Source organism: Antechinus flavipes, chromosome 2 (assembly GCF_016432865.1).
Source record: "Antechinus flavipes isolate AdamAnt ecotype Samford, QLD, Australia chromosome 2, AdamAnt_v2, whole genome shotgun sequence".
Taxonomy (NCBI): Eukaryota; Metazoa; Chordata; class Mammalia; order Dasyuromorphia; family Dasyuridae; genus Antechinus; species Antechinus flavipes.
The window spans coordinates 432,540,454-432,567,838 of record NC_067399.1 but is presented as its reverse complement, the minus strand read 5'-3'; the positions used below and the strand labels follow the sequence as shown (position 1 = coordinate 432,567,838).

The 27,385-nt window shown below is 34.1% G+C and overlaps 1 protein-coding gene across 1 annotated transcript; it reads left to right on the top strand.

Annotated features, from left to right (window-relative positions):
- The first annotated feature begins 9,420 nt into the window (after window positions 1–9,420).
- LOC127546899 (double-headed protease inhibitor, submandibular gland-like) lies at window positions 9,421–20,335 on the top strand. The gene is made up of 6 exons (XM_051973803.1): window positions 9,421–9,533; window positions 12,889–12,926; window positions 14,247–14,371; window positions 14,965–15,007; window positions 17,515–17,624; window positions 20,137–20,335. The coding sequence occupies exons 1-6, from the start codon at window positions 9,470–9,472 to the stop codon at window positions 20,180–20,182; spliced, it is 426 nt and encodes a 141-aa protein (XP_051829763.1). The 5' UTR covers window positions 9,421–9,469; the 3' UTR covers window positions 20,183–20,335.
- Window positions 20,336–27,385: the final 7,050 nt, after the last annotated feature.

The window sequence follows — 27,385 nt, the reverse complement described above, 5'->3', positions numbered from 1 at the left end:
ACATCAGATAATATTGAATTATATCCAACACTTGGAATCAAGTCACTTTCTAAGGACACAGTAAAATAATGTAAATTTCTTGTCTAGCACAGAAATGATATGGTGGTTCCTAGCTGGTTTCTAAAAGCCTATACTGCACTGTTAACAAGGAATTAGGCAAATATTTTCTGTGGTCACAGTTTCATAAATATTTATTCTCAAGGCAGTTTGGCAATGGTATGTTTCTTTAATTTCTTTAAAAGATCATAAGCAATGACAATCCTGGAGACATGGCTGAATTGCTTTTGTATTGATGATGGAAAGAGTTCATGTTATTATTTCCTTTAGATTGTCCTTCTAGTATTAGCAAGATGGATCACTGACTGCCAATGGTGATGTTCCCTATTTTTAAGGCAGCCAGAAACAGTCAGGAAGACAGTAAGAAGACTTTATTCATCTTTCTTAAAACTGATACTGTTCTTCTGTCAATTATCTCCAATTTATCCTATATATATCATTTTTGAAAAGGTTTCTTTTTATTTTGCATGTTGTTTGTTCCATTAGACTGAGTTTTTTTCAGAGAAAGGACTGTTTTTTGTCCTTCTTTATATCTTCGATACTTATCACAGTGTCTGGCTTATAATTGAAGGCTTTTAAATACTTGTTGACTCAGTCCTACTACCATCTGAGCAAATCATTTAACTGATGGAAGTTTTAGCTTACTTATTTATAAAATGAATGGATTGGTTTAGTTTTTAAAAGTCACTTCTAAGTCTAATAGTATTCTAAGGTCTCTTTCAGCTTTAATAGTTTGTGTTAGCACAGTATCAAGTACATTGACTGAAAGAGAGTAGACATTTTATAAATGATTATTGGTTAATTTATTGATTAGTCTTTTTACTATTATAAGTTTTATAACATCTCTGAATTCTATATTATAACAATTTTAACAATTAAATTTCTTCAACAATGTCATGGGGCTTCTTTTGAATGTGACGAGTCATTGGTAAACTGGAAGTTTTCAGGCAGAGCTTGGCTCCCCTTCTCAAGGTTACTATAAAATGGGTTGGTGAGATTGGACTCAATAGGGATTCTTAACTTATAACTTCTATAAATTTAATTTGAAAAAATGGTTTTTTAGGGGGAGGGGTGTTGCAAAGATGGTAAAGATCTTTTCAAAATTCCCCTCTAAAAAACTTTATATAATGCTTCAAAAAGAATTCTGAAGGAGCAAAACCCACTGAAGGGCAGGATGAAAAAATGTTTAGCCCAAAACAACTTCTAAGGTCAGCAGAAAAGCTCCATTGTATCAAGGACAGAGTGGAACACATTCCTGCTTAGGCTCTGCCAGAGCATAGGCCAGGTCCCAGGAAGGATCCAGGAAATAATGAAAGACTTTGGGAGTGACAATATCAGTAGTAGCAGGAATGGTATCCAGAGTTCTCAATGCACAGATGGTAAAGAAATCACCCAACTGGTCTGAATGAGATTTTAATTATCCTTTTACTGGCATTAAGGGCAAAAGTCTATTGCATTGATCCAAATCAAAATCCTGAATCTCATTCCCAAAATGATGAAAAGCACTAGAACATGAGAGTTTGCAACTAGAGGAGATTAGGGATGCTGCTCAGTTTCAGGGTGGAGAAGAATATTTACGATCACTCACGAATTAGAATATAGGCTAGGGAATAGTGATGCCACCTGTCCTTGGATCATGCCATCTTGGAAGTATTAAAAATTTATCAACTTCTAGAATTAACTCTGAGATCAGTAGCAGGAAAGATGCTACATTCCAAAAGCACAGCTCCACTTTAACATATATTTAAAGTCAAGAAATAAGCAAAAATTTCCAAAACTGGGAAATAAGCAAACAACAAAAAAAAAATCTCACCATAGAAAGTTACTATGGTGACATGTAATATATAAAAAACAAACTTAAAAGAAAACAAGTAAAAATTTCTACAACAAAATATTCAAAGAAAAATACAAATTGATGTCAGACTAAAGAAGTTTAGGAAGGACTAAAATTTTTTAAAAATCAAAAAATATATAGAGGAAAAATGATAGCATTGCAATAAAATCATGAAAAAACCCAACAGCTTCACAAAGGAGGCACTAAAAATAATGAAAAAAATAATACCCTTAAAAACAAAATAGACCAAATGATAAAGAGTCACAAAAATTCACTGGAAAGAAAATTCACTAAAGAGAAAAACTTTATAAAAAGTAGAATTGGCCAAAAGAAAAAGATATTTTTAAAAATTCAGTGAATAAAAAGTACTCCTTAAAAGATAGGATTGGCCAAATGAAAAAAGAGATTCGAAAAACTCACCAAATAGTTTTATTCCATAAAAATTAAAACTGGGCAAGTCAGAGCTAATGATTACATGAAAAATCAAGAAATTATAAAACAAAATCAAAATAATGAAAAAAGGTGAAAATATGAAATAGCTCATTGTAAAAACAACTGACCTAGAAAACATATCTAGGAAAGATAATTATTGAGCTACCTGAAAGTCATGATTTAGAAACAAAACAAAACAAAATAAAACAACCTATGATTTCAGAAAAGCCTGGAAAGTCTTACATGAACTGATTCTGATGAAGCAAGCAGAACCAAAGAAAACATCTTACACAGTAACAACAAGATTATGTGATGAACTTGGCTCTTCTCAACATTGCAATGATTCAAAGCAATTCCACATCTGTATCCAGAGAGAGAACTACGGAGATTGAATAAAGATCAAAGCATAATATTTTCACCATTTTTGTTTGTTAGTTTTTTCTGATATTTTTCCTTTTGGACTGATTTTTCTTAAATAAATATGGAATATTTGTGTACACAACATGTGTATACAAATATTTAAAAAATGTTTAAAAGAATTGACCATATTCAACTATATCAGATGGCTTACTTTTTTTAGTGAGGGAGGAAGTAAAGAAGGGACAAAGAAAAACTTGGAACACAAAGTTTCAGATGCTGAAAACTATCTTTAAATGTATTTGAAAAAACAAATGCAGACAAGATTAGAAGGGAAACAATAAACTGGGAAAACATTTTTACAGTCAAAGGTTCTGATAAAGGCCTCATTTCCAAAATATATAGAGAATTGATTCTAATTTATAAGAAATCAAACCATTCCCCAATTGATAAATGGACAAAGGATATGAACAGACAATTCTCAGATGAAGAAATTGAAACTATTTATAGACATATGAAAATATGCTCCAAATCATTATTAATCAGAGAAATGCAAATTAAGGCAACTTTGAGATACCATTACACACCTGTCAGATTGGCTAGAGTGACAGGGAAAGATAATACGGAATGTTGGAGGGGATGTGGGAAAACAGGGACACTGATAGATTGTTGGTGGAATTGTGAACACATCCAGCCATTCTGGAGAGCAATTTGGAACTATGCCCAAAAAGTTATCAAACTGTACATACCCTTTGATCCAGCAGTGTTTCTATTGGGCTTATACCCCAAAGAGATACTAAAGAAAGGAAAGGGACCTGTATGTGCCAAAATGTTTGTGGCAGCCCTGTTTGTAGAGGCTAGAAACTGGAAAATGAACAGATGCCCATCAATTGGAGAATGGTTGAGTAAATTGTGGTATATGAACATTATGGAATATTATTGTTCTGTAAGGAATGACCAGCAGGATGAATACAGAGAGGACTGGCGAGACTTACATGAACTGATGCTAAATGAAATGAGCAGAACCAGGAGATCATTATATGTTGTTTGAGGATGTATTCTGATGGAAGTAGATCTCTTTGATAAAGAGAGCTAATTCAGTTTCAGTTGATCAAGGATGGACAGAAGCAGCTACACCCAAAGAAAGAACACTGGGAAATGAATGTAAACTGCTTGCATTTTTGTTTTTCTTCCCTGGTTATTTATACCTCCTGAATCCAATTCTCTTCTGAATCCAAGGAGAACAAGAAAACTGGTCAGTTCTGCACACATATATTGTATCTAGGATATACTGTAACCTATACAACATGTAAAGCTTGCCATCTGGGGAAGGGGGTGGAGGGAAAAATTGGAATAGAAGTAAGTGCAAGGGATAATGCTGTAAAAAATTACCCTGGCATGGGTTCTGTCAATAAAAAGTTATTTAAAGAATAAAAAAATACATAAAGATTGATACAAAATTTAAAAAAAATTTCAAAAATGAAATACTATTGAAAATTAAAAAAAAGAAAGAATGCTGATGACCAATATGGAAACATGGAAGAATTGCACATGTTTAGCCTATGTCATATTGCTTGATGTCTTGGGGAGGGGGGAAATAAGAGAAGGAAAGAGAAAAAAAATTGAGCACAAAATCTTATAAAAATTAATGTTGAAAACTATCTATGTATTGGGAAAAATAAAATTACCATTGAAAAAATTTTTTTAAAAGAGCAGAGACATCCTCTTTTAATACATTATCATGAAAAACTTTGGTGATATTCCAGAAGTAGCTGGTAAAATAGAAATTGAGAGAATTCACCAATCACCTCCTGAAAGAGATCCAAAAATAAAAGCTCCAATGAATAGTATAACCAAATTTCAGAATTGCCAGATCAAGGAGAAAATATTGTAAGCAGCTAGAAAGAAACAATTCAGAAATCATGGAGTCACAGTCAGAATGACAGAAAATTTAAAAACTTCTTTAACTGATTAGAGAACATAGGATAAAATATTAAAGAGAGCAAAAGAGCTGTGTTTACAACCAAGAATCACTTACCCAACAAAAGTATTTAGAATAATAGTTCAGGAGAAAAGTACACTTAATGCAGTTGAGTATTTTCATAAAGAAAATCTGACTTTGAAATAAAATACTTAAGGGAAACTTAATAAGGTAAACAGGAAAGAGAAGTAATAAGGGATTCAAAGGAATTAAACTGTGTACATTCCTTCATGGGAAGATGATATTTGTAATTCCTAAGAACATTACCATTATTAGGATAGTTGGAAGGAATATACATATATAGAAGGCATGGGAATAAGTTAAATCTGAGAAGTAAAATCCGAAAAATTAAAATAAGGGGTGAGGAAGAGGAACGCACTGGGAGAATGGGGAAGAGAGAGGTAGAATAAGATAAATTATTTCACATGAGGAAGATCAAAATGACCTTTCATACTGGAAGGGAAGATGAAGAAGATGTGTATAGAAGTGCTTGAACCTTACTCTCATTGGAATTGGCTCAGGGAGGGACTAACATTCAGTCAGGTAAATAAATGTATCTTACCCCACAGGAATTTAGAAAGAAAAGGGCATAAAAGAAGGAGATGGGATAGATTTGAAAGAAGGGAGGTCAGATTCTGGCAGGTAGTAGTAATCAGAAGCAAACTACTTTTGAGGAAGGAAAAGGGTGAAAGAAGAGAGTGTAGAATAATGAGGGTAGAGAAAGTAAAATGGAGGGAAATACAGAGTTATAACTGTGAAAAAATCTTCACAGAAAGTTTCTCTGATAAAAAAACATTTTTCATATAGAAAACAGAGTCAAATTTATAAAAAGAGTCATTGCCCAACTGGTAATGGTTAAAAGATATGAACAGTCAGTTTTCATATAAAGTAATTAAAGCTATACATAATCATATGTAAAAATGCTCTAAATCACTATTGATTAGAGAAGTGCAAATTAAAAGAATTCTGAGGTACCACCCCAGATCTATCAGATTGACTAATATGACAGAAAAGGAAAATGACAAATATTGTACGGGATATGAGGAACTTGATATGCTAATACATTATTGGTGAAGTTGTGAACTTCTTCAATAATTCCAGACAGCAATTTAAAACTCTGTCCAAAGGACTACAAAACCATGCATATCTTTTGACCTGGTAAAATCACTACTAGGTCTATATCCCAAAGAGAATAAACAAAAACAAAAACAAAAAGGAAAATGATCAATGTGCACACAAATTTTGGAGTATCTCTTTTACCAGTATCAAAAAATTGGAAATTAAGAGAATTTGGGTAATGTCAATTGGGGAATGACTGAAAAATTTGTAGTGTATTGTGATGGAATACTATTGTGCTATAAGAAATGAGGAATAAACTGATTTAAGAAAAAATATGGAAAGACTTCTATGAAATGAGGTAAAGTGAAGTAAACAGAAATGGGAGAACATTTTACAGAGTAACAACACTATTGTATGAGGATCAACTGTGAATGATTTAGCTATTCTCAGAAATACAATAATCAAAGACAATTATGAAAAACTTATCCTAAAAAAATTCTATCCATTTCCAGGAAAAGAACTGATAAAGTTTGAATATAGATTGAATCATACTTTTTCTTTTTATCTTTCTTTATTTTTCTTGTTTTTAAATTCTTTTTTTGTGAAAAAAACATGGAAATATGAAGGTATATTTTGCATGAGTGTACACATATAATCTATATCAAATTGCTTACTATCTCAAGTCTGGGGAAGAGAAGTATGGAGGTAGAATATTTGAAAATCAACATTTAAATAAACAAATGTGAAAAATTTGTTTTACATGTAATTGGAGAAAATAAACTATTAAATAAACATTTTTAAAAATAAAAAAAGAACATTTTGGTAACTTGAAATGTAATTCTTTCCCTTTGTAATCTTGTGAATTGCATTTTACTCACTTAAAACCATTATTTTCAGAAGGATTCAAGACTTCCTAGAGTAGATGATTTTTAGAATTTCTCCAAAGGTACAAAATTTTATGATTCCATCTAACACTTAGCAAGAAAATGAAAGCTGCCCCATAGGGTTAAGATTAAAGTTTCTTTAGGAATCTGTGCCTAATACCTGAAGTATTTTCTTCAAAGCTAAGCAACTCAAAGTTCAAAGCTAAGAGAGTCAAACCTGATAAAAAGGCAAATTTTCATAGGATCATATGATTCCCTATTGGAAGGGATCTTAGAAATCACCTAAGATAGAATTAATCTATCTTTATGATTTATAGAAGAGGAATCTGAGATTCAGAAATTATGATCTGCTTAAAGCCACCCAGTATATAATAGATCTGGGCTTCAAATCCAGACCTTCTGATGCCAGGAAAAATACAGTGAAAGTTGAGATTTTGTCATGTGAAAGAAGCTTAGCTGACCACATTTAGCTAATAAAATAATTCATGATTATTTGATAAAGTAAGGACAAACAATGAGATAAGAAAGCAAATATCCTCATTTCTCTGTTGTTTGTCAAACACAAACATAGAAGAATAATTCTCCCATGGTTTTATATTCATATTCATTTTCCTTTTCCTCTTAGGTTTGACATGGCACTTTGTTTTATGGTCCTCTAAAGGACTTATCACTACTTATACCACATTATTATTTGATATTGTATCTAATGATAGTTTAGAGCTGAGACTCTACTCAAAACTGTATATCTAGTTAAGGCATGTGTAACTGTTATCTGTTGCTCCTTATTTTTTCTCTGCAAAAACCCCATCTTGTTTGATTGTCCTTGTAAAAACACATCCTCTCTCCTTACCTGAATGAAAAGACATCTTTCTTTTTCCTTTTCTCTCTTTTACACTTTACAGCCTTGTGGATTGTTAACCTCTTAGATAACCCCCAATTTTTCAGAATGTAAGTCTTTTCCCAAACTCTTTCTAATTTCTAAACTCTCTTTAAAGATTGGCCCATCAACTTATGGCATGAAAAAAATCTTTTGTGACTTTAAGAAAATCTCTTTGAATTCTTTCAAACCATGAACCATGACTTTCATACACTTTATTAACATCCTATCCCCTATTCTTTTCCATCCTCCTCCAAAAAAAAAATAGACTGAGAGCCCATATATAGAAAAATAGCAAGTCTCATTTAAACTTGTGTTTCAGAGGTGGAGCCAAGATGGTGGAATAAAGGCAGGAACTTGCCCAACCTCTCCTCCAAACTGCTCCAAATTCCTTTAAATAATGACTGAAACAAATTTTAGAGCATCAGAACACACAAAAAGATGGAGTAGAACATTTTCGAGCTGAGGACAACTTAGAAGTTTAACAGAAAAGGTTTTTGACTCCAGGGTGGGAATTCAGTGTGCAGTCCTGGTGCAGGGTGCACTGGCAGCCCCAGCCCTGCCAGGCTTAGACCCAGGCCCAAACCTAGCCAGGCTCAGCCTGGCTCAGCTCAACCTCTGAACCAGGGACAGTACTTGGGGCTTCCGAATCTCTTAGCCCAGAGGCACCAGAGAGGACCTGGAAGGTCAGCAGAAAAAGTCTGTGGAACCAGAATGGGAGGCCAGTACACAGTCCCAGCATAGACCTAGCCCCAGCCCCAGCTTCTGCCAGGGCCCCAGGATCAGCAAGGCAGGATCTTTGAATCAGCAGCAGTGCTAGAGCCTTCTGGAGCTCTCAACCCAGGGACACCAGAGGGGACTTGGAAGGTCAGTGGAGAAGATCTGTGGCAATGGGGTGGGAGTCTGGTGTGCAGTCCCCATGCAGCCTGGGTCAGCGAAGCCCCAGCCTGGGCCAGCACATTGGATTTTACAACTACAGAGAAAATGAATGGAAAACAAACAAAAAAAATTCTGATTATTGAAAGTTATCATGACAAGAAGAATCAAAATGAAACAAGAAAAAGCTTTTGACAATGGAGGGGAAGAGGGGGAAAAGAGGATGAGTGAATGAATCTTACTCTCATCAGAATTAACTCAAATAGGAAATAACAAACTCAACAGAGGTATAGAAGTCCTTAACTTCACTCCTCCAGACCTGTCAAAATCCAATGAGAAGCATAACACAAAATCCAATGGCAGGATATAGTGGATGATCTTTGTTTTTCTAAATGTAGATCTTATCCAAACTTCAGTTTTGACTAAAGGCTAGGTAAGAATTAAAACAAAAGATGATCTAATTTGCCATCACATAAATATTAGCACAGGTGAGGAAGAGCCTCAAAGTTTATGATCAGAACATAAACCAATTGCTATTTTACAACTATTCTAAACCATTAAAACCTAACTGTGAGGCTTGAGGTGAGGGCTATTATTGACTGTTCAATGAAGGACTAAGTGGTTTGGATTTAAAGGCCTAGCCAAGTAACCCATTATAAGCAGAGCAGCTATTTCTCCTTTTTCTACACTTCTGTGTCACCATTTTGTCATGCCCTCATTTCATTTACTCTTGGCAGGGTGCAAATGAAAGAGTGAAGGCATTACAAATCAGGCGATGATAACATTTTAAGTATGGTAAAATGCTTGTTAGATTTTGAACTTTGCAATTGCCCAGTAGATTATGATTAATGCTAGATTTTCTGAGTTCTTTGAGATAATGCTAATTTGGGATAAGTGCACACAGAATTTAAATAGCTGACAAATATTTAAGTTCTATGTCTTTAAATCATCTTAAGGAAGAAGTTTTTCTTGGACCTTAGGGAAATGTCACTCCCCAAGGGCATTTCCTTTTGTGGGAGGGGAGATGCTGGACTGGCTCTATTTAGCTTTCCTACCTGAGCCTTTGCCTTCAAAGACTGTCAGCTTCACCTCTCGCTCCAGCTTCTTTCTCCATGATGAAGTCAGCAGTTCTGGCTTTTTTGGCCCTGGCCACATCTACGTGGGCTTTCTCTAATGGTGAGTTAAGATCTAATTGTGAGTATTTGGCAGCACAGATGTATTATTAATGATTTAATGAAATGACACAAAGTTAAAATCTGAAGCAAAAGACTTGCAGAGCTAAATATAATCAGAGACACAAATTCAGAGAATCTTAGAGTGGGGTAGGAACTTAGAAACTACTTTGTACTTCAAAAGTATGTTACTTTAACAAGAATTTTATGTAAAACATAATTATGAAGTGGCAATCTATCCTTTGCTAAGAAATCTGCTGTCCTACTTTATTACAAACACATTTCAGTTTTTGATTGATCTAATTTTTAGGAATGTTTCTTTCTGCTTTGTTGAGCTTGTTTAGTTGCTTTCGGTCATGTCTAACTCTTCAAGACCTCATTTAGGGTTTTCTTGCTTTTCCCTTTTCTAGCTCATTTTACAGCTCAAAAAATGGAGGCAAATAGGGTTTAATGACTTGCTAATAACTCATGGGTCACATGAATAGTGAGTGTCTGAGGTCAGATTTGAACTCAGGACTTCCTGATATCAGGCTACTCTATCCATGGTGCCATCTGATTACCCTGTTTCTCCTTGCATTGAACATAAATTTATTGTTAAGCAAATTCCTCTTATTCCTTTATGTATTTTTGCACAATGGGGTCAGGCAAAAATATAATACATATGACACCACTACTAATACATAAGAAAAACTTAGATTTCACTTGAGTTTTCTTAACCATTCCCAGATGTTTCAACCAAGATTCATATGTCATGATAAGATATTGGCTGTTTATTTCACAACATACTCAAGATTATGTATGACCTTCCTGAAATATGGTATCTAAAGAAGGCTTTCTGCTATTTTCTGACATCTTTGGTCCCATCTTTCTTCTCTCCTCTTCCTCTGCCATCACTATGTTTCATGTTCTCATCATCTCATTCCTAAACAATACCTCATTCCTGGAAAGAACTTCTACTTGTTTCAAATCCCTCCCCACTCCAAACAATTCTTCATTCAGCTATCAAAGTTATTTTTATAAAATATAGGACTGACTAAATCACTTTCCTTCTCAATACATTCAAGTGGTTTCTTATTATTTGCAGGATCAAATATTATATCCTTTATTTGGATTTTAAAGTCCTCTATTGTCTTAGTCTTTCTTCCCTACAATTTTCTTATTGCTTATTTCCTTTCATATATTCTGAGATCCAGTGACATCGTCCTCCTTGATATTCCTAAAACAGAACTATCAGTCACTCTATTCCAGGCATTTTCACTGGATACTTCTCAGACATGGAACTCTCCCTTTCTTTACTTCTGGTTCCTCTATTCTCCAACTTCTCTGAAGTCTCTCACATAAAGTTCTGCAAATACCATTTCCCAGTTCTTTTTTTTTTTAGTGCCTTTCCTCTGAAATTAACTCTTGTATATACTCGATATAGCTATTTGCATGTTGTCTCTTCCATTAGATTGTGAGAAAATAGAGACTGTTTTTCTTTCTTCTTTTTTTTTTCTTTGAATTCCTAGTGATTAGCACAGTATCTGATATAATGGTCACTTTAAAATTATTTGTTGGATAGGATACTATTTCTCAAAGCATTTTAAAAGTATATTAACTTTTTAGGCTATTATATATGTGTATATATATATATATTGTTTTTATAATAGCTTTTTATTTTTCAAAATACATGCAAAGATGGTTTTCAACATTCATCCTTGCAAAAGCTTATGTTCCATAGTTTTCTCCCTTTCTCCACTTTCCCCTCTCCCCTAAACAGCAAGCAATCCAATATAGGTTAAACATGTACAATTTTTCTAAACATATTTCCACATTTATCATACTGCACAAGAAAAATCAGTTCAAAAACAGAAAAATGAGAGAAAAAAAACAAGCAACAGCAATAACAGCAATAACACCAATAAAGGGGAAAATACTATATTATTAGGGGCAGCTAGGTGGTACAGTGGATAGAGTACCTGTCTTGAAGTCAGGAGGATCTGAGTTCAAATCTGGCCTCAGACACTTTTCACTTCCTAGCTGTGTGTCCCTGGGCAAGTTTTGCTCAGCAAAAAGATACTATATTATGGTCCATATTCATTCTTCATAGTCCTCTCTCTGGATGTACAAATGGCTCTCTCCAAACCAAATCTATTGAAATTGGCCTGAATTATCTCATTGTTGAAAAGAGCCAACTCTATCACAGTTGATCATCATATAATCTTCTTGTTGTTGTGTACAGTGTTGTTTTGGTTCTACTCATATCACTTAGCATTAGTTCATGTAAGTCTCCCCAAATCTTATATAATAATATCTCATTACATTCATATACCACAACTTATTAAGCTATTCCTCAGCTGATGGGCATTCACTCAGTTTCCAGTTTCTTGCTACTACAAAAAGGGCTGCTACAAACATTTTTGCAAATGTGGGTCCCTTTTTCCATTTTTATAATCTCTTTTTGATAGAGACCCACTCACCGTCCAGAGACACTGTTGGATCAGGGTGTATGCACAGTTTGATAGACCTTTGCGCATAGTTCCATCATTGCTCTCCAGAATGTTTGGATCAGATCACAACTCCACCAACAACATATATAATATCATATTATTGTCCCATAAAATCAGCAGTCAATCAGTACACATTTTTAAAGTGACTACTATTTGCCAAGCATGATGCTAAATGTTGGGGATACAAAAATGGCAAAAGATAGCACCTTTCCTCAAGGAGCTTACATTCTAATGAGGGGTAGAAGAGGCATGGAGACAAATATATAGAAATAAAACTATGTACAGAACAACAGAACATAATTGAAAGGGAGAAAAGACTAAATTGAATAGGAGACAGGGAAAGTTTCAGTAAAAAGAAAGGATTTTAATTGGAACATAAAAAAGGCAGTCAGGATGAGGCAGAACATCCTCATGGATGGACATGGAGGGCAACCAGGAAAAATGTCCAAATGGAACAGTTAGGAAATTAAGGTCAAAGAGTAGGTGATAGGTGGATAAGTTAGAAAAATACTGGAAAGATAGGCGGGTGTTAGGCTATGAAGAACTTTGAATGTCAAACAGTATGTTGCTTATTTTCTAATGTGATCCTTTTTACTGTGAAATAACATGCTAAACATTTCATCTGTAGGTCAGATGGAAAAGTCCGATAGTCCTTTAGGTACAGTACCTTCTGAACTTGTCCAGAGGGAATGCTAAAGTAACACTGAAATCCACTATATTCTGCTATGAGCACCATTTTGATTACTGCAAAAAAAGATCTACAACATGCTTGCTGACTTTAGCCTTAACCAATAGAGGTCAGAAAAAGAAAGGAAATATTATTTCATAGTAGGGCAGCTCATTTGTTAAAAATCTTTTTCTCTCTTTCAGATAATCAAGCAAAAGTAAGTCAAGTAAAAGGGACAGAGGTGAGTCCATTGGCTGTTATTGTTGTTCGTCTTCTGCCTAGTACATAAATAGAAATCCGGATGTTTTTTGATGAGTATCAACTTTGGAGATAGCATTAAGTACTTGAAAGAGCTTTTTCTCTGATATCATGTGAAAAGAGTTCTAGTCATGACTTTACCACTAATTTACTGTAAGACTTTGGCTAACTTCCTTTTCATCTCTGGGCCTTAGTTTCTTTATTAATAATGGATGTACATAGTTTCCTTCCTATTTCTAATAATTTATATCCTGTAGAGCCAAAAAGAGCATGGGCAGCCAGAACATCTAATGGGATGTGACATACTTCCTCTCCCCTTTCCTTTTTAGTAAATGGACAGGAGAATGACCTACCTATTACCTGCTAAAATCAATGGTAACAACAGCCTCCTTTAGTTCCCTGTTTCCCATAGACTGGATTGCTGTTGGGAAGTTGTTGGGGAAGTCTCATAACCTGGAAATTAACATGGTAAAGAACTCACAAAAAATTAAAAATAGTCTATGATAAGCAAGATTTTGGTAATAAAGTTGGATGATGCCATAAATCTTTAACTCTTCTTCTTCACATTAAACTCAGTCTTAGTAGTTTCCAGTCCTGATTCTCTGCCTTTCTTTCACCCATGCTTATTGAACACTGGCATTCTGAATCTCTTACTTTCTTTTCTTTCCACATTTTTCTGTTCCCTGAAAACCTGTGTTCTCCTGAAGGAGCTGTATTGCTTGGCATTGCTTATAAAGTTGGCTCATTCTTCTCTGATATCTCCTGAATTATAGGAACAGAAGGAGGAATCAGTAAAACTCTCTCTACTGCCATGTTCAGAACCTCCCTAGGTCACATCACCCAGCAACCACTTCTCATCACTGAAAGTTTATTCCATTCCCAGTAGTTTTTAGGTACCTTTCTCTCTTCAAAAATTACTGTATCTAATTCACAGGTTTTTCTCTATTCCAGTTTCTTGGTTTCTCATTTTTCTCAGCCCCTAATTCTTCTTTCGCTAGCCTAATTACCCACAGAATGGATGATAACTTTGGTGCTCCCCACTCTTAACATTCACTTCAAATTTATAGTAGATGCTAGTTATGACTGATTTTTTTTTTGTTCTCTATGGTAGTTTATAACTATAGCTTCTATCGTTCATTTTAGATGGGAAAAAACTGGATAAGCAAGGGGAATAATTGGTCCCCAAAGTCAGAAGACAAAGTAATAGGGGAAGATGGACATTTCACCTCAGAGTAATTATAGTAGCTAAAGAGGGAGGATTAATATTGAAACAGGGAATAAATTTATCTTTTTTTTCCAACAGATTAACTGCAGTCAATATTTTGTGGCAAAGGGCTCTGGTTTAGCATGTCCAAGGATCTTTAAGCCATTATGTGGTACTGATGGAAATAATTACGGCAATGAATGCATGCTCTGTTCTTCTAATTTGTGAGTATTTAATTTAGTGTTCTCCTCTCCCACTTTGTTTAGTCAAAAAAACTGAACTCATCAAAATGTCAGAGCTGATAGAGGCTCAAATGGTCACTTGATTTAATCCCTTTATAATTCAACAAATCACACTATAGCAGGAATGACAAGTGGTTATCCAGTAATATTTCCAGTAACAAGAAACTCACTATAGGAATTAGAGATAGCTCATTCCACAGTTAGGCAACTTCAAATGTTAATAAATTTTTCCTGATTTTGCTCTAAAATCTGCCTCCTTATAACTAGAAGCATCAGAGTGTAGTGAGTGGAAAGAATACTGTTCTGACAACCAGGAAAAAAAAGTTTTAAATCCAGATCTTGCCACGAACTCATTATGTAGTCATTGGCAATGAACCTTCCAGCAAAAAATGGATTATATTGATTTCTGAGGTTTTCTTTATATTCTCTACATCCTCTTTAATATTTAACTGGTTTGTGATGACCTGGTAAAATTGATATTTTTAATTCCAGCCATGTGAGACAATAGAGAAAGGGACTCAATTCATGTTTTCTCTTCCATTATGATAATTAATCCTGAACATCTTATCTTATAGGGAGAAAAAACAGAATATCAGAAAGCTGCATGATGGATATTGTGTAAGTATTGATTTTTTTTTTGCAAAGCAAAACATAGGTAAAATTGTATTATACAAAAATAAAGTAAAATCTGTTTAACCTGTAAATTACTTATAATGCATTCCTCTAGAAGTCAGGCAGGAAAAGATAGATGCAGACAGATTGGAAAGTCAAAAATAGAAAAGTCTCTCTATTTGTTTTTATTTTAAACATTTATCTTAATTAACAATACTATCTTGTGGAACATTATAACACTTTGGGTTAACATGGTCAGAACTTAAAAGATAGCAATTTCTAATTCTTAGTTACCACTAAAAGAGTACTACAAATATTTGTGTACATATAGGCCCTTTTCCATTTTCCTTTTTTTTTTTTTTTTTGTCCTTGGGATGCGGACTTAGTTAATGATGATATCGCTGGTTCAAAGAGTAGACATATTTTGATAACCCTATGGACATAGTTCTAAACTACTCTTCACTAAGAATGTATTAGTGTCCTAAATTTTCCATCTATCCTTCAATATTGATAGTTTGCCTTTTTTGTCATATTAGCCAATCTGAGGGGAGTAAGTTGTAAATCAAAATTGGTTTAATTGGTATTTCTCTAATAAATAATATTTTAGAACATTTTTAATATGACTAATTATAGCTTTGATCCTTTAATATGGAAGTTTATCCTGAATTCGAATGCATGATATTTCAATTATTTATTTCTGACTGCATGCAATATTTTTCCCTTGACTTGAGAGCTCTGGAATTTGATTATAATATTCCTGGGAGTTTTTATTTTTGGATTTCTTTCAGAAGATTACTGGATTCTTTCAGCTTTTTATTTCGCCCTCTGATTATAACATATCAGGGAAATTTTCCTTGATAATTTCTTGAAAGATGAAGTCTAGGCTTTTTTTTTTGATCATGTCTTTCATGTAATCAAATAATTCTTAAATTTTATTTCTTTGTTCAATTTATAGGTCAGTTATTTTTCCAATGATAGTTTTTTTTCCTCCACATTTTTTATATTTTTCATTCTTCTGATTTTATTTTAGTATTGCTTTAAATGCTATGGAATCATTTCACTTTCCTAATTCTAATTTTTAAGAAAACATTTTCTTTCTTGATTTTTTTTTTCACTATCCCTTCCAGTTTACTTTCCCTCCCCCCCACCCCATGTGGCTTTGCATGTAAGCTGTTCTGATTTTATTGTCTTCTTCTGAGTTTGTGCCATAATTTTCTGTTACTTTAGTAGTAACTTTCCATAGTCAGGTTTTGGATTTTGTCAGTTATTCATTTTTTCCCCAGCCTATTTCCTATTTCTTGACTTTTCACATCATGTTAAAGTTTAGTTCTGTTAAATTCAGCAGACTGAAGCTGAACTTGTTCCCATTTTCTACGTCTGTATGTCACTCTCAGCCTCTGATTATTTTGTAAATCTTCCAAACTCTTCCCTTCAAAGATTTCCAAGTTTTTTTTCTATAGACTTTAGCTTTATGTAAAACAACTTACCTTGTCAAATTGTGAGATTCTTCTAACCCTTCCCACCTGCAGCTTAACCATTCCTTTTTCCTTAGTACCCTACATAAACCCTCTTCCAAGATCTCTACTCAGCTAACCCAGAACTTCTTGTGTGGTACCCTGAACTGCAACTTACCTAAGGACCCCATTTCTCATGTTTTTAGCTATTTTCTTTTAAATTCAAGTTAACACATCAGCTTCAGAGGCACTGTCCTGTTTCAGGTTTTTCATGCTTTTCTTTTTAGAGCTATATCTGTTTGTAGGTTTTCATTTGTTCCAAGGTAGAATAACTTTCAGAGAGGAGTGGTCACTGCTCTCCTGGCCTGTGTTCTAATCTGTGAGTGACCACAAGTACTGTTTTCTGCCCTGGAAATGTGACCAGGGCTCCTTACTTACCTGTGTAGACTATAAATAAGCAAAGCAACAGATTTTGCATTCAGCAAAGGGGTTTCCTCAATCTCCTTTTGATTAAGTGTCTGATCCTCTCAAACATCTTTGTGCTAAGAGCTCTACAAGCCACTCTCAGCACCTGCTGCTTGCTGCCAGAACACAACCCTTGCTACAGTCAGCTTCATTCTCACTCCAATGAGACAGACCTTTCCTGCTAAGCTTCTAAGTTATCTTGAGATAGGAAATTGTTTGACCCCAACCTTTTGTTAGTTTTGCTGCTTCATAATTCCTTTTGAGAAATTATTTTAGAGTGATTTGGAGGGGAGTTTGGGAGGACTCAGTTGAGTTCCTACCTTTATATTGCCATCTTGGCTCCATCTCTCTAAGAAATCCTTATAACTGTCTAATAATATAATTGGAGTCCTTGAAGAATGATTAAAGACTTATGGCTACCTAATAAGACAGTGAATGATCACATCTGGGATCTTTCTGGAAAGAAAATACCTTTATTGGGTGGGAAGTTGGGTTGAATTTCCTTTATATTACCTCTCATTCTAAGTACTGTGCTTCCATCATGTGAAATGTTAAATCTTTCTTTTTTTGGGGGGGGGGTTTATGTGGGATCAGATTCAGTGTCCAAAAGAAGTACAGCCCATGTGCACCCTTGAATATATGCCCCACTGTGCTTCGGATGGAATGGTTTATCCCAATAAATGTAACTTCTGCAATGCTGTTGTGTAAGTACTGAAAATATAACTGGTTGGGAATAAGACTTCTTTCCCCCAGGTCTTAGGCCCCCAGCTAGTTCATTATCTTCTAATGTCAGAAAACGTTTCTTTAGATCAAAGAGTATCCCTTGCCTTTTCCCTCACAGATTCTCATAATAAGGCTTCGTATTCATTGCCTGTTTGTGTATGTATATTGGGAATAAGTTTCTTCAGTAAATAGAAAGCTTTATTTCATCCAAATAAAATAATAGAACACAGATTGGAATCCTGTCAAAAAGCACACCTTCCTTCTGGGCTGACTTTCTCATAATCTCCTACATAGACACCATAGGAAATGACGAGGTCACCAAATGAAAAAAAAATGTACCCAGAAAAGAAAAACAGGGCCAGCATAAAATTTTGGGGTACACCTACAGTCATCATGACATGATGATGAAACAAATAAGTTTGAGTAGGAATGCTCTTAAAGAAATTAAGAGAATTAAAGATAAAGACTTATGTCAAGAAAACTATAGAGAAAAAAGCTTAAGGAGTAATTGGTCAATTGTCTCAAATATTACATCAAAGTAAAAGAAGATGATTAAAAGCATTAGAGTGAAAAGTTAAAATTTGATCTGTAACATTGGAGAGAATTGTTAATTGAATAATGAGACTAGAAGTCAGTTTGAAATAGGTTTCTCTTGAAAGAAAGCATAAGAGGAGAGAAAGTGAACAATAAGTAGAGTTTGTTTTCCCAACTATTTTGAGTGGTAAATTGAGGAAAAATATAAGCTATAACATAATAGCAATTATAAGGCATAAAGAATATTTATTAAAGGTGAGAAAACTTGCAAGCTTGTGTATCCATCAGGGAAGAAACCATTAGAAAAGGACAGACAGAAAATTAAAATTACTATGATATTGGGGACAATCTGCTGAGGAAGATAGAAAGAATGATTTCAGAACTATACCCTGTTCTCCTTAGCTAATAACTTTCATAATAAATGTTACTCTCTATTGATGACAACTTTTGCTTTTGCCTTTTAAATTACATTAATTTTAGGGAAGTAATCTATATTTGTACTAATAAAAAGCAAGGAAGATGTTTTTAAGACATTTCAGATCTGTAAAATAATTCTTTGACCAATATATATTGCATGATTTTACCTTCTTAAATGTCTTTTATTCAAACATAGATAATTCTTTGTCACTAGAAGGACCAGGAATCTTCCCTTATTTTCAAGACTTCTATCATTTATCCACTAGATTGAGGTGATGAATCTTGGTCCTTTTTTTCAGTGCAGGATTTCCTATTATTCCATTTTAAAAGTTCACACTTTCATGGCCTGATTTAATGATAAGTGATTTCAACTTTTCCTAGAATCTGAATACATTATTCCATAACTAGCTTATTGCTTTGAATAAAGACTTAGTTCACTCAGTGAAGCATTTATAAAGGTCCTACTATATGCAAAATACAAGAAAGACAACTTTTGCTTTCAAAGAATTCATAGTCTTATGGGGGTGAGGATAGATACAAGGAAACTTAAAAGTGAGGGGAAGGTTAAAAAAAACGAGGTACTTAAAAGGTGCCCTGAACAGAAAGTCTGAAGAAATCAGTACAATCTGGAGGAGAACGAAAATGTGGACAGCTTGGGTCCTCTCTTTAAATGGAGGTTCAACAAATTTAAATGGAGCTTCCAACAAATTGAATGGAGCAAATGTTGAGAGTCCATTCATCTTTGAAATCCAGCCATGGAGTGAATTTTTAGGATGAAGATGTTTCTATGGAATGATGGAGAAATTTCTGAGTCATTTGTCAAGTTGGGAGAGGAATGGATACCATGCTCCAAGAATGAAAGAACTTTGACAGTGGAATAAAAATTCACTGAAAAATTCCATCAGTTTCACTTTCCCTTGGGTTTTAAATAAGCCTAGGTTTTACCTTGAGGAATAATATAACCCACATTTGGAACAATATGATATTTTCTTACCAAAGTAATCTACCTAAGCACATTTTTAAAAGTGACCTATATTTGATCCAGTTTGCTAAAGCATAGTGTGATGGACATTTTTGCAATGAGATCATTGTGGTAGTCTATATTCTTTGTACCAAATTGATAACATGAAATACCATGTATTCACACATACTAAAGGAAGCTAGGTGGAGCAGGGGCTACAGAACTAGATTCTGAGTCAGAAAGATTTGGGTTCAAATGTGCTTTCAGACATTTACTAGTAACCTAGGCAAGTCACTTAAACTTTGCCTAAATTTTCTCATCTTTAGCTTATAGTGATGACATATATTTCCCAGGGTTGGTGTGAAAATCAAATGAGAAAATAATTGTAAATCACTTAACACAATGCCTGCAATGTAGTAAACATTGCATAAATATTGACTATTATTATTATTACATATTAAGACCATATATCTTAATTTAGATGATATGTCATGACCACTTTGCTCTTACCTTCACTGCAGTGTTTGTTGAGATATTGTATATTTTAAAATGTAATCTACTTGAGCATTTGTCTCTTGCAGGCAAAGCAGGAATCGTATAACCTTAAAAAATTTTGGAGATTGCTGAGGTTCAAGAGCAGTATGTTTGCTATCTAGAAGCTTCCTTGTTTGGACCCCACACATAATCCTTTGGTTACCTCTCACCTGATTTTGACTATGGTTCCTGACTATTTTCTGATTTACAACAATAAATACTTTTCTGCATGACTTCTATGGAAAATGTGAATGGTTTTTCCTCTATTGAAATATTATTTCACAAAGTATACTGTTCCCTACTGTTTATTTCCCAAAAGTTACATGGGTAATGACTAGAAGAATAATGATCAAGCCCACAAGAAATTAATTCTTTCTGGGCATACAAATGTTTTGTAGTCTCTATGAAGATTTAGAATTCCGATATATTTCTGCTGTGGCCTATGTGTGCCTGGACAAGGGATTTGTCTCCTCTGGTCCTAAGTTTTCCTATAAAATAAAGAAATAGGAAAGACCACATTAGGATTTTAGTGCTTAAATTGGTAAGGGACCTTAAGAATTATCTATTCTGTTTCTTTCCTTTTATAAATTATAAAATTCTAGGTTATCAACTAAATAAATGTATTTTATTATATATATGTGCTCATGTGTGTGTCTGTGTGTGTGTCTGTGTGTGTGTGTGTAGTTTTAAAAATGCAGTAACCAAATTAGTTTGTTTTATTTCCTTTTGTACTTTTTCAAAACATTTTTATTGTTTTATTGTAATCATTTGCATTTCTCTTTTTCCTGTAAAATAAAGAATAAAAGTGAATGGGAGTGGGAGGAATTCTGCCAAATGAACCTTAAAGAAATGTGACATTGTGAGCAGTATTCCATACGTCAAGTTTCTAACATTTTTTAGCAATTTGGTAGACTTGTTCTGTTATCTCTTCTTTGGAGCTAAACTTGTTCATTGTACTTTGGTAGCCTTGTTTCAATTGCTTATTTCTTGCTTCTCTTTCTACTGGCAACCTTGTAGTTTTTATGTATGTAATTTTTCTGGTTGTGCTTAGTTGAATTTGCAGCAGTACCTATCTTTTTTATTCTTTTTATCTCCATCATCTTTTTTTTTAAGGAATCTTCATATTTCATTATGTTCATGTACTAGCATTGGTTTATCTCTTTTCCCATTTGTAGGCATCTGATTTGAGTTTCTTATCCTTGTGAGAAGTGTTGCTATACATTTTTAGCATTTATGGTTCTTTTTGTCATTGATCTTTGAGACATCTGCTTAGCAGTGTAATCTCTAAAGCACAGGATATAAATATTTCAGTCACTTTTTAGAAATAATTATTGGCATTTCACAATCTTCCTTTAATATTATAAATATTATTTCAATCTATGACTCAACATTATATGTAAAGATAATAAACTTGAATCCTTTACAGTAGTATCAAAGGTCAGTCAAGGTTGTCAGTTATCATCACCATTATTTGATATGCCTCTACAAAAGATAGCTATGGAAATAAAGCCAGAAAAAGAAATAAAAGGAATAAGTATAAGCAAAATGGAATGGAAATTGAGGCTTTTTGTAAATGATAATATTGTATTCTAAGCAAACTTTAGTCAGTTTTTAAAAAGTAGAAATAATACTAGATTTCAAACTACATTACAAAGCCATAATTATCTAAATAATTTGGTATTAATTAAAAACAAAAAGTTGTTTAGTGGATCAAATTTGGAATACAAGAAGCAGAAGCCAGTAAACACAATAATCTTGTGGTTGATTAACCAACAAGCTACAACTTGTAACAACTTAGTAGTTAACAAAAACTACTAAGAAAATCAGAATGCAGTCTGGCAGAAATTAGGTATAGATAAGCTGCGGAAATCATATATCATGTAGAGCTTCAAATGAATATAAGATTTATATGTAAAGATGACATCATAAATAAATTAGAGGAATAAAGAAAAAGTATCTTGCAGATTATGAATAAAGAATTATTTATGACCAAAGAAACAAAAATAATTATTATGCAGGATCATAGAAAATAAAAAGGGCAATTTGAAACCCATTAAATTAAAAAGATTTTGTACAAACAATAACAATGGAGCTAATTTTAAAATTAAAAGCAAGCAAATTATGGGGAAAAAGCTCGGCAAAACATTTCTAATATACAAATAATTTATATGTATAGAAATGATATACTTCATGAAAAAGAGAAAGAAACATGCACACACACATGCATACATACACATATATTCCTAATCTCTACGTATTCATGCAAAAATATTTTGCATATATTATACTATTTTTGTATTTATATATATAAGGAAATTTATTTTGCTTGATTACACATTTTTTGCAAATATCTCTTTTCTCCTCCTACTGCTCTTCTTCCTCTTCTTTCTACTTCTGCTCTTCTTAATCTTATTCTTGCTCCTCCTCCTGCTCCTCCTCCTCTTCTTTCTCTTCTTCCAATGGGAGAGGTGGATGGGAAAATAAAGAGATTTTTGTTAATAGTAGAAATAAAAAAGAAATAAATGTTTAACTATCATAGGATTTATAGTAAGAAAGAACCTTTGTAATATTTTATTTTAAAAAACCCTTTCTTTTTTATGAATGAGGAAGATAACTTGCTCAAGGTCACAGAGGTAAAAGTGGATTTGGATGTTTTCACTTTAAATACTGTGCTCTTGCCACAATATAATAATGGCAATTATATAATAATAACAATATAATAATGTTAGAGTTGATTCATAAAAGACTCTAATCTTTATCCATTCTTCCACTTCACATAAAATCAAAATTAAAAAAAAAAAAAACAACTCACCAACTCAGATAAAAATTGGACACAGTGTTAAAGTTGACCAAATACTGTAGTGGTTTACCATTTCCTTCTCTAATAGATCCATATTGTGAGACAATCAAAGATTAAGTGACTTATTCAGGATCATATAACTAGCAAGTGTCTGAGGCTGGATGTAACTCAAGTCTTCCTGTCTCCAGTCTCAGTGCCACTATCTAATGAGTGACACTGACTGTCTCCTAATCAGTGGTTGCCTCTTCTCATTAGCAATATGAATGGTTTTGTCTCCTGTTAGACTATCTTTTTGCCTTCATTTTTTTTCTCTTGCAATTGCTAGCATTTCTAGAACTATGGGGAAGTGTAGGGAAACTGTAGAACTAAAGAGAAGAAAGAAAGCATCTTTGCCATTTGTTTTGTACTCTTAAATTTTTTGGGGAAAATATCTAGTGTTTCCCGATTGCTTTTCTTAGTATTTCCTGTACTTATAGTGCTTAGCACATTTTTGATACTAATTCCCTGTTACCTACATGATCTTTTAATATTTAAAAAAATCTAATGCTCTAAAACACATATATTCTTCAGTTTCCATGATTTTTCTCTCTTCTTCATCTCACATCACTCACATGTCTTCTACCACTCTTTTATCCTCCATCCCTCACATAATGAGTAGCCTTAATCCTTACTAAGGTTCATCCCTATACATATTCAAGTGATGCCATTCTATTCAAACTCCTCCAACAGATTGTGCTCTGTCATCCCTATTTTATCATTTATTTTCAATCCCTTTCTATTGTTCCCTTCCTTATAACCTATAAACAGGTCTCCTCCATAAACATTTATTATGTACTATATGCCAGACTAAAGATGAGGGGTACTAAAAAAAAAAAAAAAAAAAAGACAAAAGACAATCCTTTCCCTCAAGGAATTTGCAAATCAATGATCCAGGACACTGGTTTTCCAGCTGTTCCAGGAATAATATTTTCTACCTCTTGTCTCTAGACATTAGTTCTGACTGTTTCCTATAAATAGAATGCTCTCTCTTCTTTATCTCTAATTACTGGCTTCCCTGACTTTTAAAATTACAACTAGAATCCCATCTTCTAAAGTAATCCTTTCTCGACCCCTCTTAATTCTACTGCCTTCACTTGTTTAATTATTTCCAATTTTTCCATCTTGTTTGTACATATTTGTTTGCTTGTTGTCTCTTCCATTAGATTGTGAGCTCCCTGAAGGCAGGAACTACTATATTTTGTACCTTTTTGTATGACAACACTTAGCACAGTCCCTAACATATAAGAGGCCTTTGATGTTTATTCATATTTCAGTCTTATCTTTCTTATCATGACTCCTTTTAGGATTTCCATGGCAAAGACATTGGAGTGGTTTGCCATTTCCTTTTCCAGCTCATTTTATGGATGGGATACTTAAACAAACAGAGTTGCAACTTGCTCAAGATCACACAGATAAAAAGTGTTAGAAATGAAACTTCAAACTCAAATCCTTGGAGTGGACAAAGTCTTTTATTATGTTCCTGCAAGAAGGTGGTGCAATACTTCTTTAAGAGAGCATACAAGCACCTCATAGAAGCCTGACCCAGCAGTTACATTTTATAATCCCACCTTAACTCCTCTTTCTCCTCTTCCTTAGGATTTCCACTGAAGGAGACCCTTCCAAAGTCTAGTGTTTTATTATACCCTCATTACATACAGTCCTTGTACCCCCCACCCCATGTCATATCATCATATGTTCAAAAATAATAGAGAGCTCCTCATTAAGAGATGAACAGTTAACATACAGGAAGCTTATTAAATATGCTCAATTAAAAATTTAGCTTGCCTGGGGCATAAAACTAGTTTATTTGCACTCAACCAGTACTTGCTATTACCTCTGTTGACTTAAGATATTTCTGTGTTCACTTCATCCAGGATATGCTGACCACAAAACTTACACACATCACATTCTTTTCTACCATGGCAACTTCTACATAGCATTTCTGTGAGACTGAAACTTCTCAATTGTGGAAAAAACAAAATCCTACAATCGTACTTTCCATAATTCCTTTATCTTCTTTTAATGGGGATTTTATTTCCACATCTTTCTCTTATGTTTCATCTCTTCAATTCTTTTTAACATTGACTCACTTTTCTCATCTGCATTCTGATATTCTACAGAAATAATTATTTTAATTTTATTCTTACTCTATATAAGCCTAATTCCAAATAGGATCTTTATGGTACCAGGGAAGGGCTGTGGGGAGTTGGTGAATAGTTTGGGGATAATGGTGACTACACATCTCAGTTGGTTTCTCAGGCTTCCTATTCTCAAACCCTCCAAAACCCAAATCAGTAGTATTTTGAACTAATGCATCATCTGTATAGTAAGAAGAGTATTAGCAATGCAAAGGGAAGGGATAAAGATATCTAAAAGAATCAAGAACTTTCCTCCTCCAATAATATGAGACCATTCAAAGAAAGGAATTATTAATATTGCAATCAAAAAAGTCTTCCTCTTAGAATTTCCTTTTCTATTAGGGTTTCATTCTTTTTCATCTTTCCATAATAATTTCATATCTCTTCTTGATTACCTCATGTTTATTTAGTGAGGGGTCATACGCCTTTCAAACCCAATCCAAAATTTAAGACTATCTTAATTCTTGACATATTACTGAAAAATCCAGGCCAGACTCAGGGGCATAGGGTATCATGGCCATAGTTCATTAGCCTTAGGATCTCTACAGATATAGCAATCACTTACATCGAAGGCGCCAGCACCACCTTTGCCAATTGCACAAATGTATTATGAAGGAATGTATATGAAAGTGGACAGGACTGTACTAATTTCAGAGAAGAACCCTATCAGAATCAATATTTAATGAGATGATAGATAAAGTCTTCTCAAGGTTACAGAGATATTTATGCTAAGTATCTCTCATTATGAAGGGCCCAAAATATTCTGCATCCTGCCTAATAAATCAAACTGTTTCTTGACAGTAGAGTACATTATGATCATGACAGTAGAATACAACCTGATCATAATTCCATACTTTCAGTAGTCAAACTAAAAAGTTATAAAGACTTTCAGACTAAAAAGGAAGGGGTCATCGCCTCATTGTCTGGTGAGATATGTTATGAAAAACACACATTGTTTTCTTTGCTTTTGTGCTGAGGTAGATTTCTGCAAATGGATTGTACCTCCCGAGACCCAGCAGATGGGGGAAAGGGAAAGTAGGGAGAGGAAATTTTAGGTTAGGGTCTATATAATCTGCTTTGCTGAACACACAGCAGTATTTCTCTGTTGACACTATTTTTGGTGCTCAGAGAGTGTCCTTTCTTGATGTGAGAAATGCTGAAAAGTTGGATTTCCACAGAGTGTTGCAAGCTTTGAAGTAGTGTGGGATAGTGGATACTACTGACCAAGAGATTTTCAGAATGTGAGAGGTTAAGGAAAATTAGGATTCACAGAACAATCAAGTAATCAATAGAAACCTTAAACAAATTATGAATTGGGTGACTGGGAAGGTACAGCCAATCAGAAAGAGTCTTGTGGTTTTGAGAAAACCACAAATTTAAGATAATAGCCCATCCAGCCCAAACTAGTTGGGGGTCAGTGACCTGACTTGACCAAATTTCTATTGTGCCTGCTTAATAAGCTAATTGAATGTTAAACAATACATCCTGGAGGAGGAGTTTTTCACCATTTTTGAACATGGACTATATGATGGGGGAACATCTTTTATACAGATGAAGGGGAAACATGTAGTGGGCATATCAGAAAGAACGAACCAATCTGTTCTCTGAAGAGAGGGGCTGCGCCACACTAGCAGGTTCCTTGACTTCTGTACTCAGTTCTCCTTCTTCCCGAGGAGAGTGGGGCCCTCTTCTGACCAGAAATGTTAAGATGCTTTCTTAAGATTCTTCTTTAATAAATTTTCCTTGATATTTGATTTTCAGCATCAAGAGTGTTATTTCTAACGGTTTTGGTGCCCAATGTAGGGCTTGACTCGCAGACCTTGGACAGAGCAGGGTAAGACCTCTTGGAAAGAGCACTCCCGCTGATTTCAACAATCCTGTAGGTCGAACCCCATTCCTTTCAAACTCATGACTTCTAACCACAAGCCTTGAGGTAGCCTGAAGAATCTTAATGATTGGGGAACCAACTGGCTGGCCATGTAAGTCGATATATCAAACAAAGATAAGAAACACTTTTGTTGGTCAGGGATGTATGGTACAGCAAATCCAATTTACCAATACTCAGAAATATCTCCAGTGTTTATTCTAGAATCTTGCAAGAAGTGAACGTCTATTCTGATGGAAGTGGATCTCTTTGTTAAAGAGAGCTAATTCAGTTTCAATTGATCAAGGATGGACTGAAGCAGCTACACCCAAAGAAAGAACACTGGGATATGAATATAAACTATTTGCATTTTTGTATTTCTTCCATTCTCCCTGTGCAACAAGAAAACTGTTCGGTTCTGCACACATATATTGTATCTAGGATATACTGTAACC

Bases quoted from the DNA above. Each gene is read 5' to 3' on its own strand.
- LOC127546899 (XM_051973803.1), top strand. From the start codon at position 9,470: ATGATGAAGTCAGCAGTTCTGGCTTTTTTGGCCCTGGCCACATCTACG. The intron at 9,534-12,888 runs GTGAGTTAAGAT...TCTCTCTTTCAG, and splicing joins TACGTGGGCTTTCTCTAATG to ATAATCAAGCAAAAGTAAGT. The intron at 15,008-17,514 runs GTAAGTATTGAT...ATGTGGGATCAG, and splicing joins AGCTGCATGATGGATATTGT to ATTCAGTGTCCAAAAGAAGT.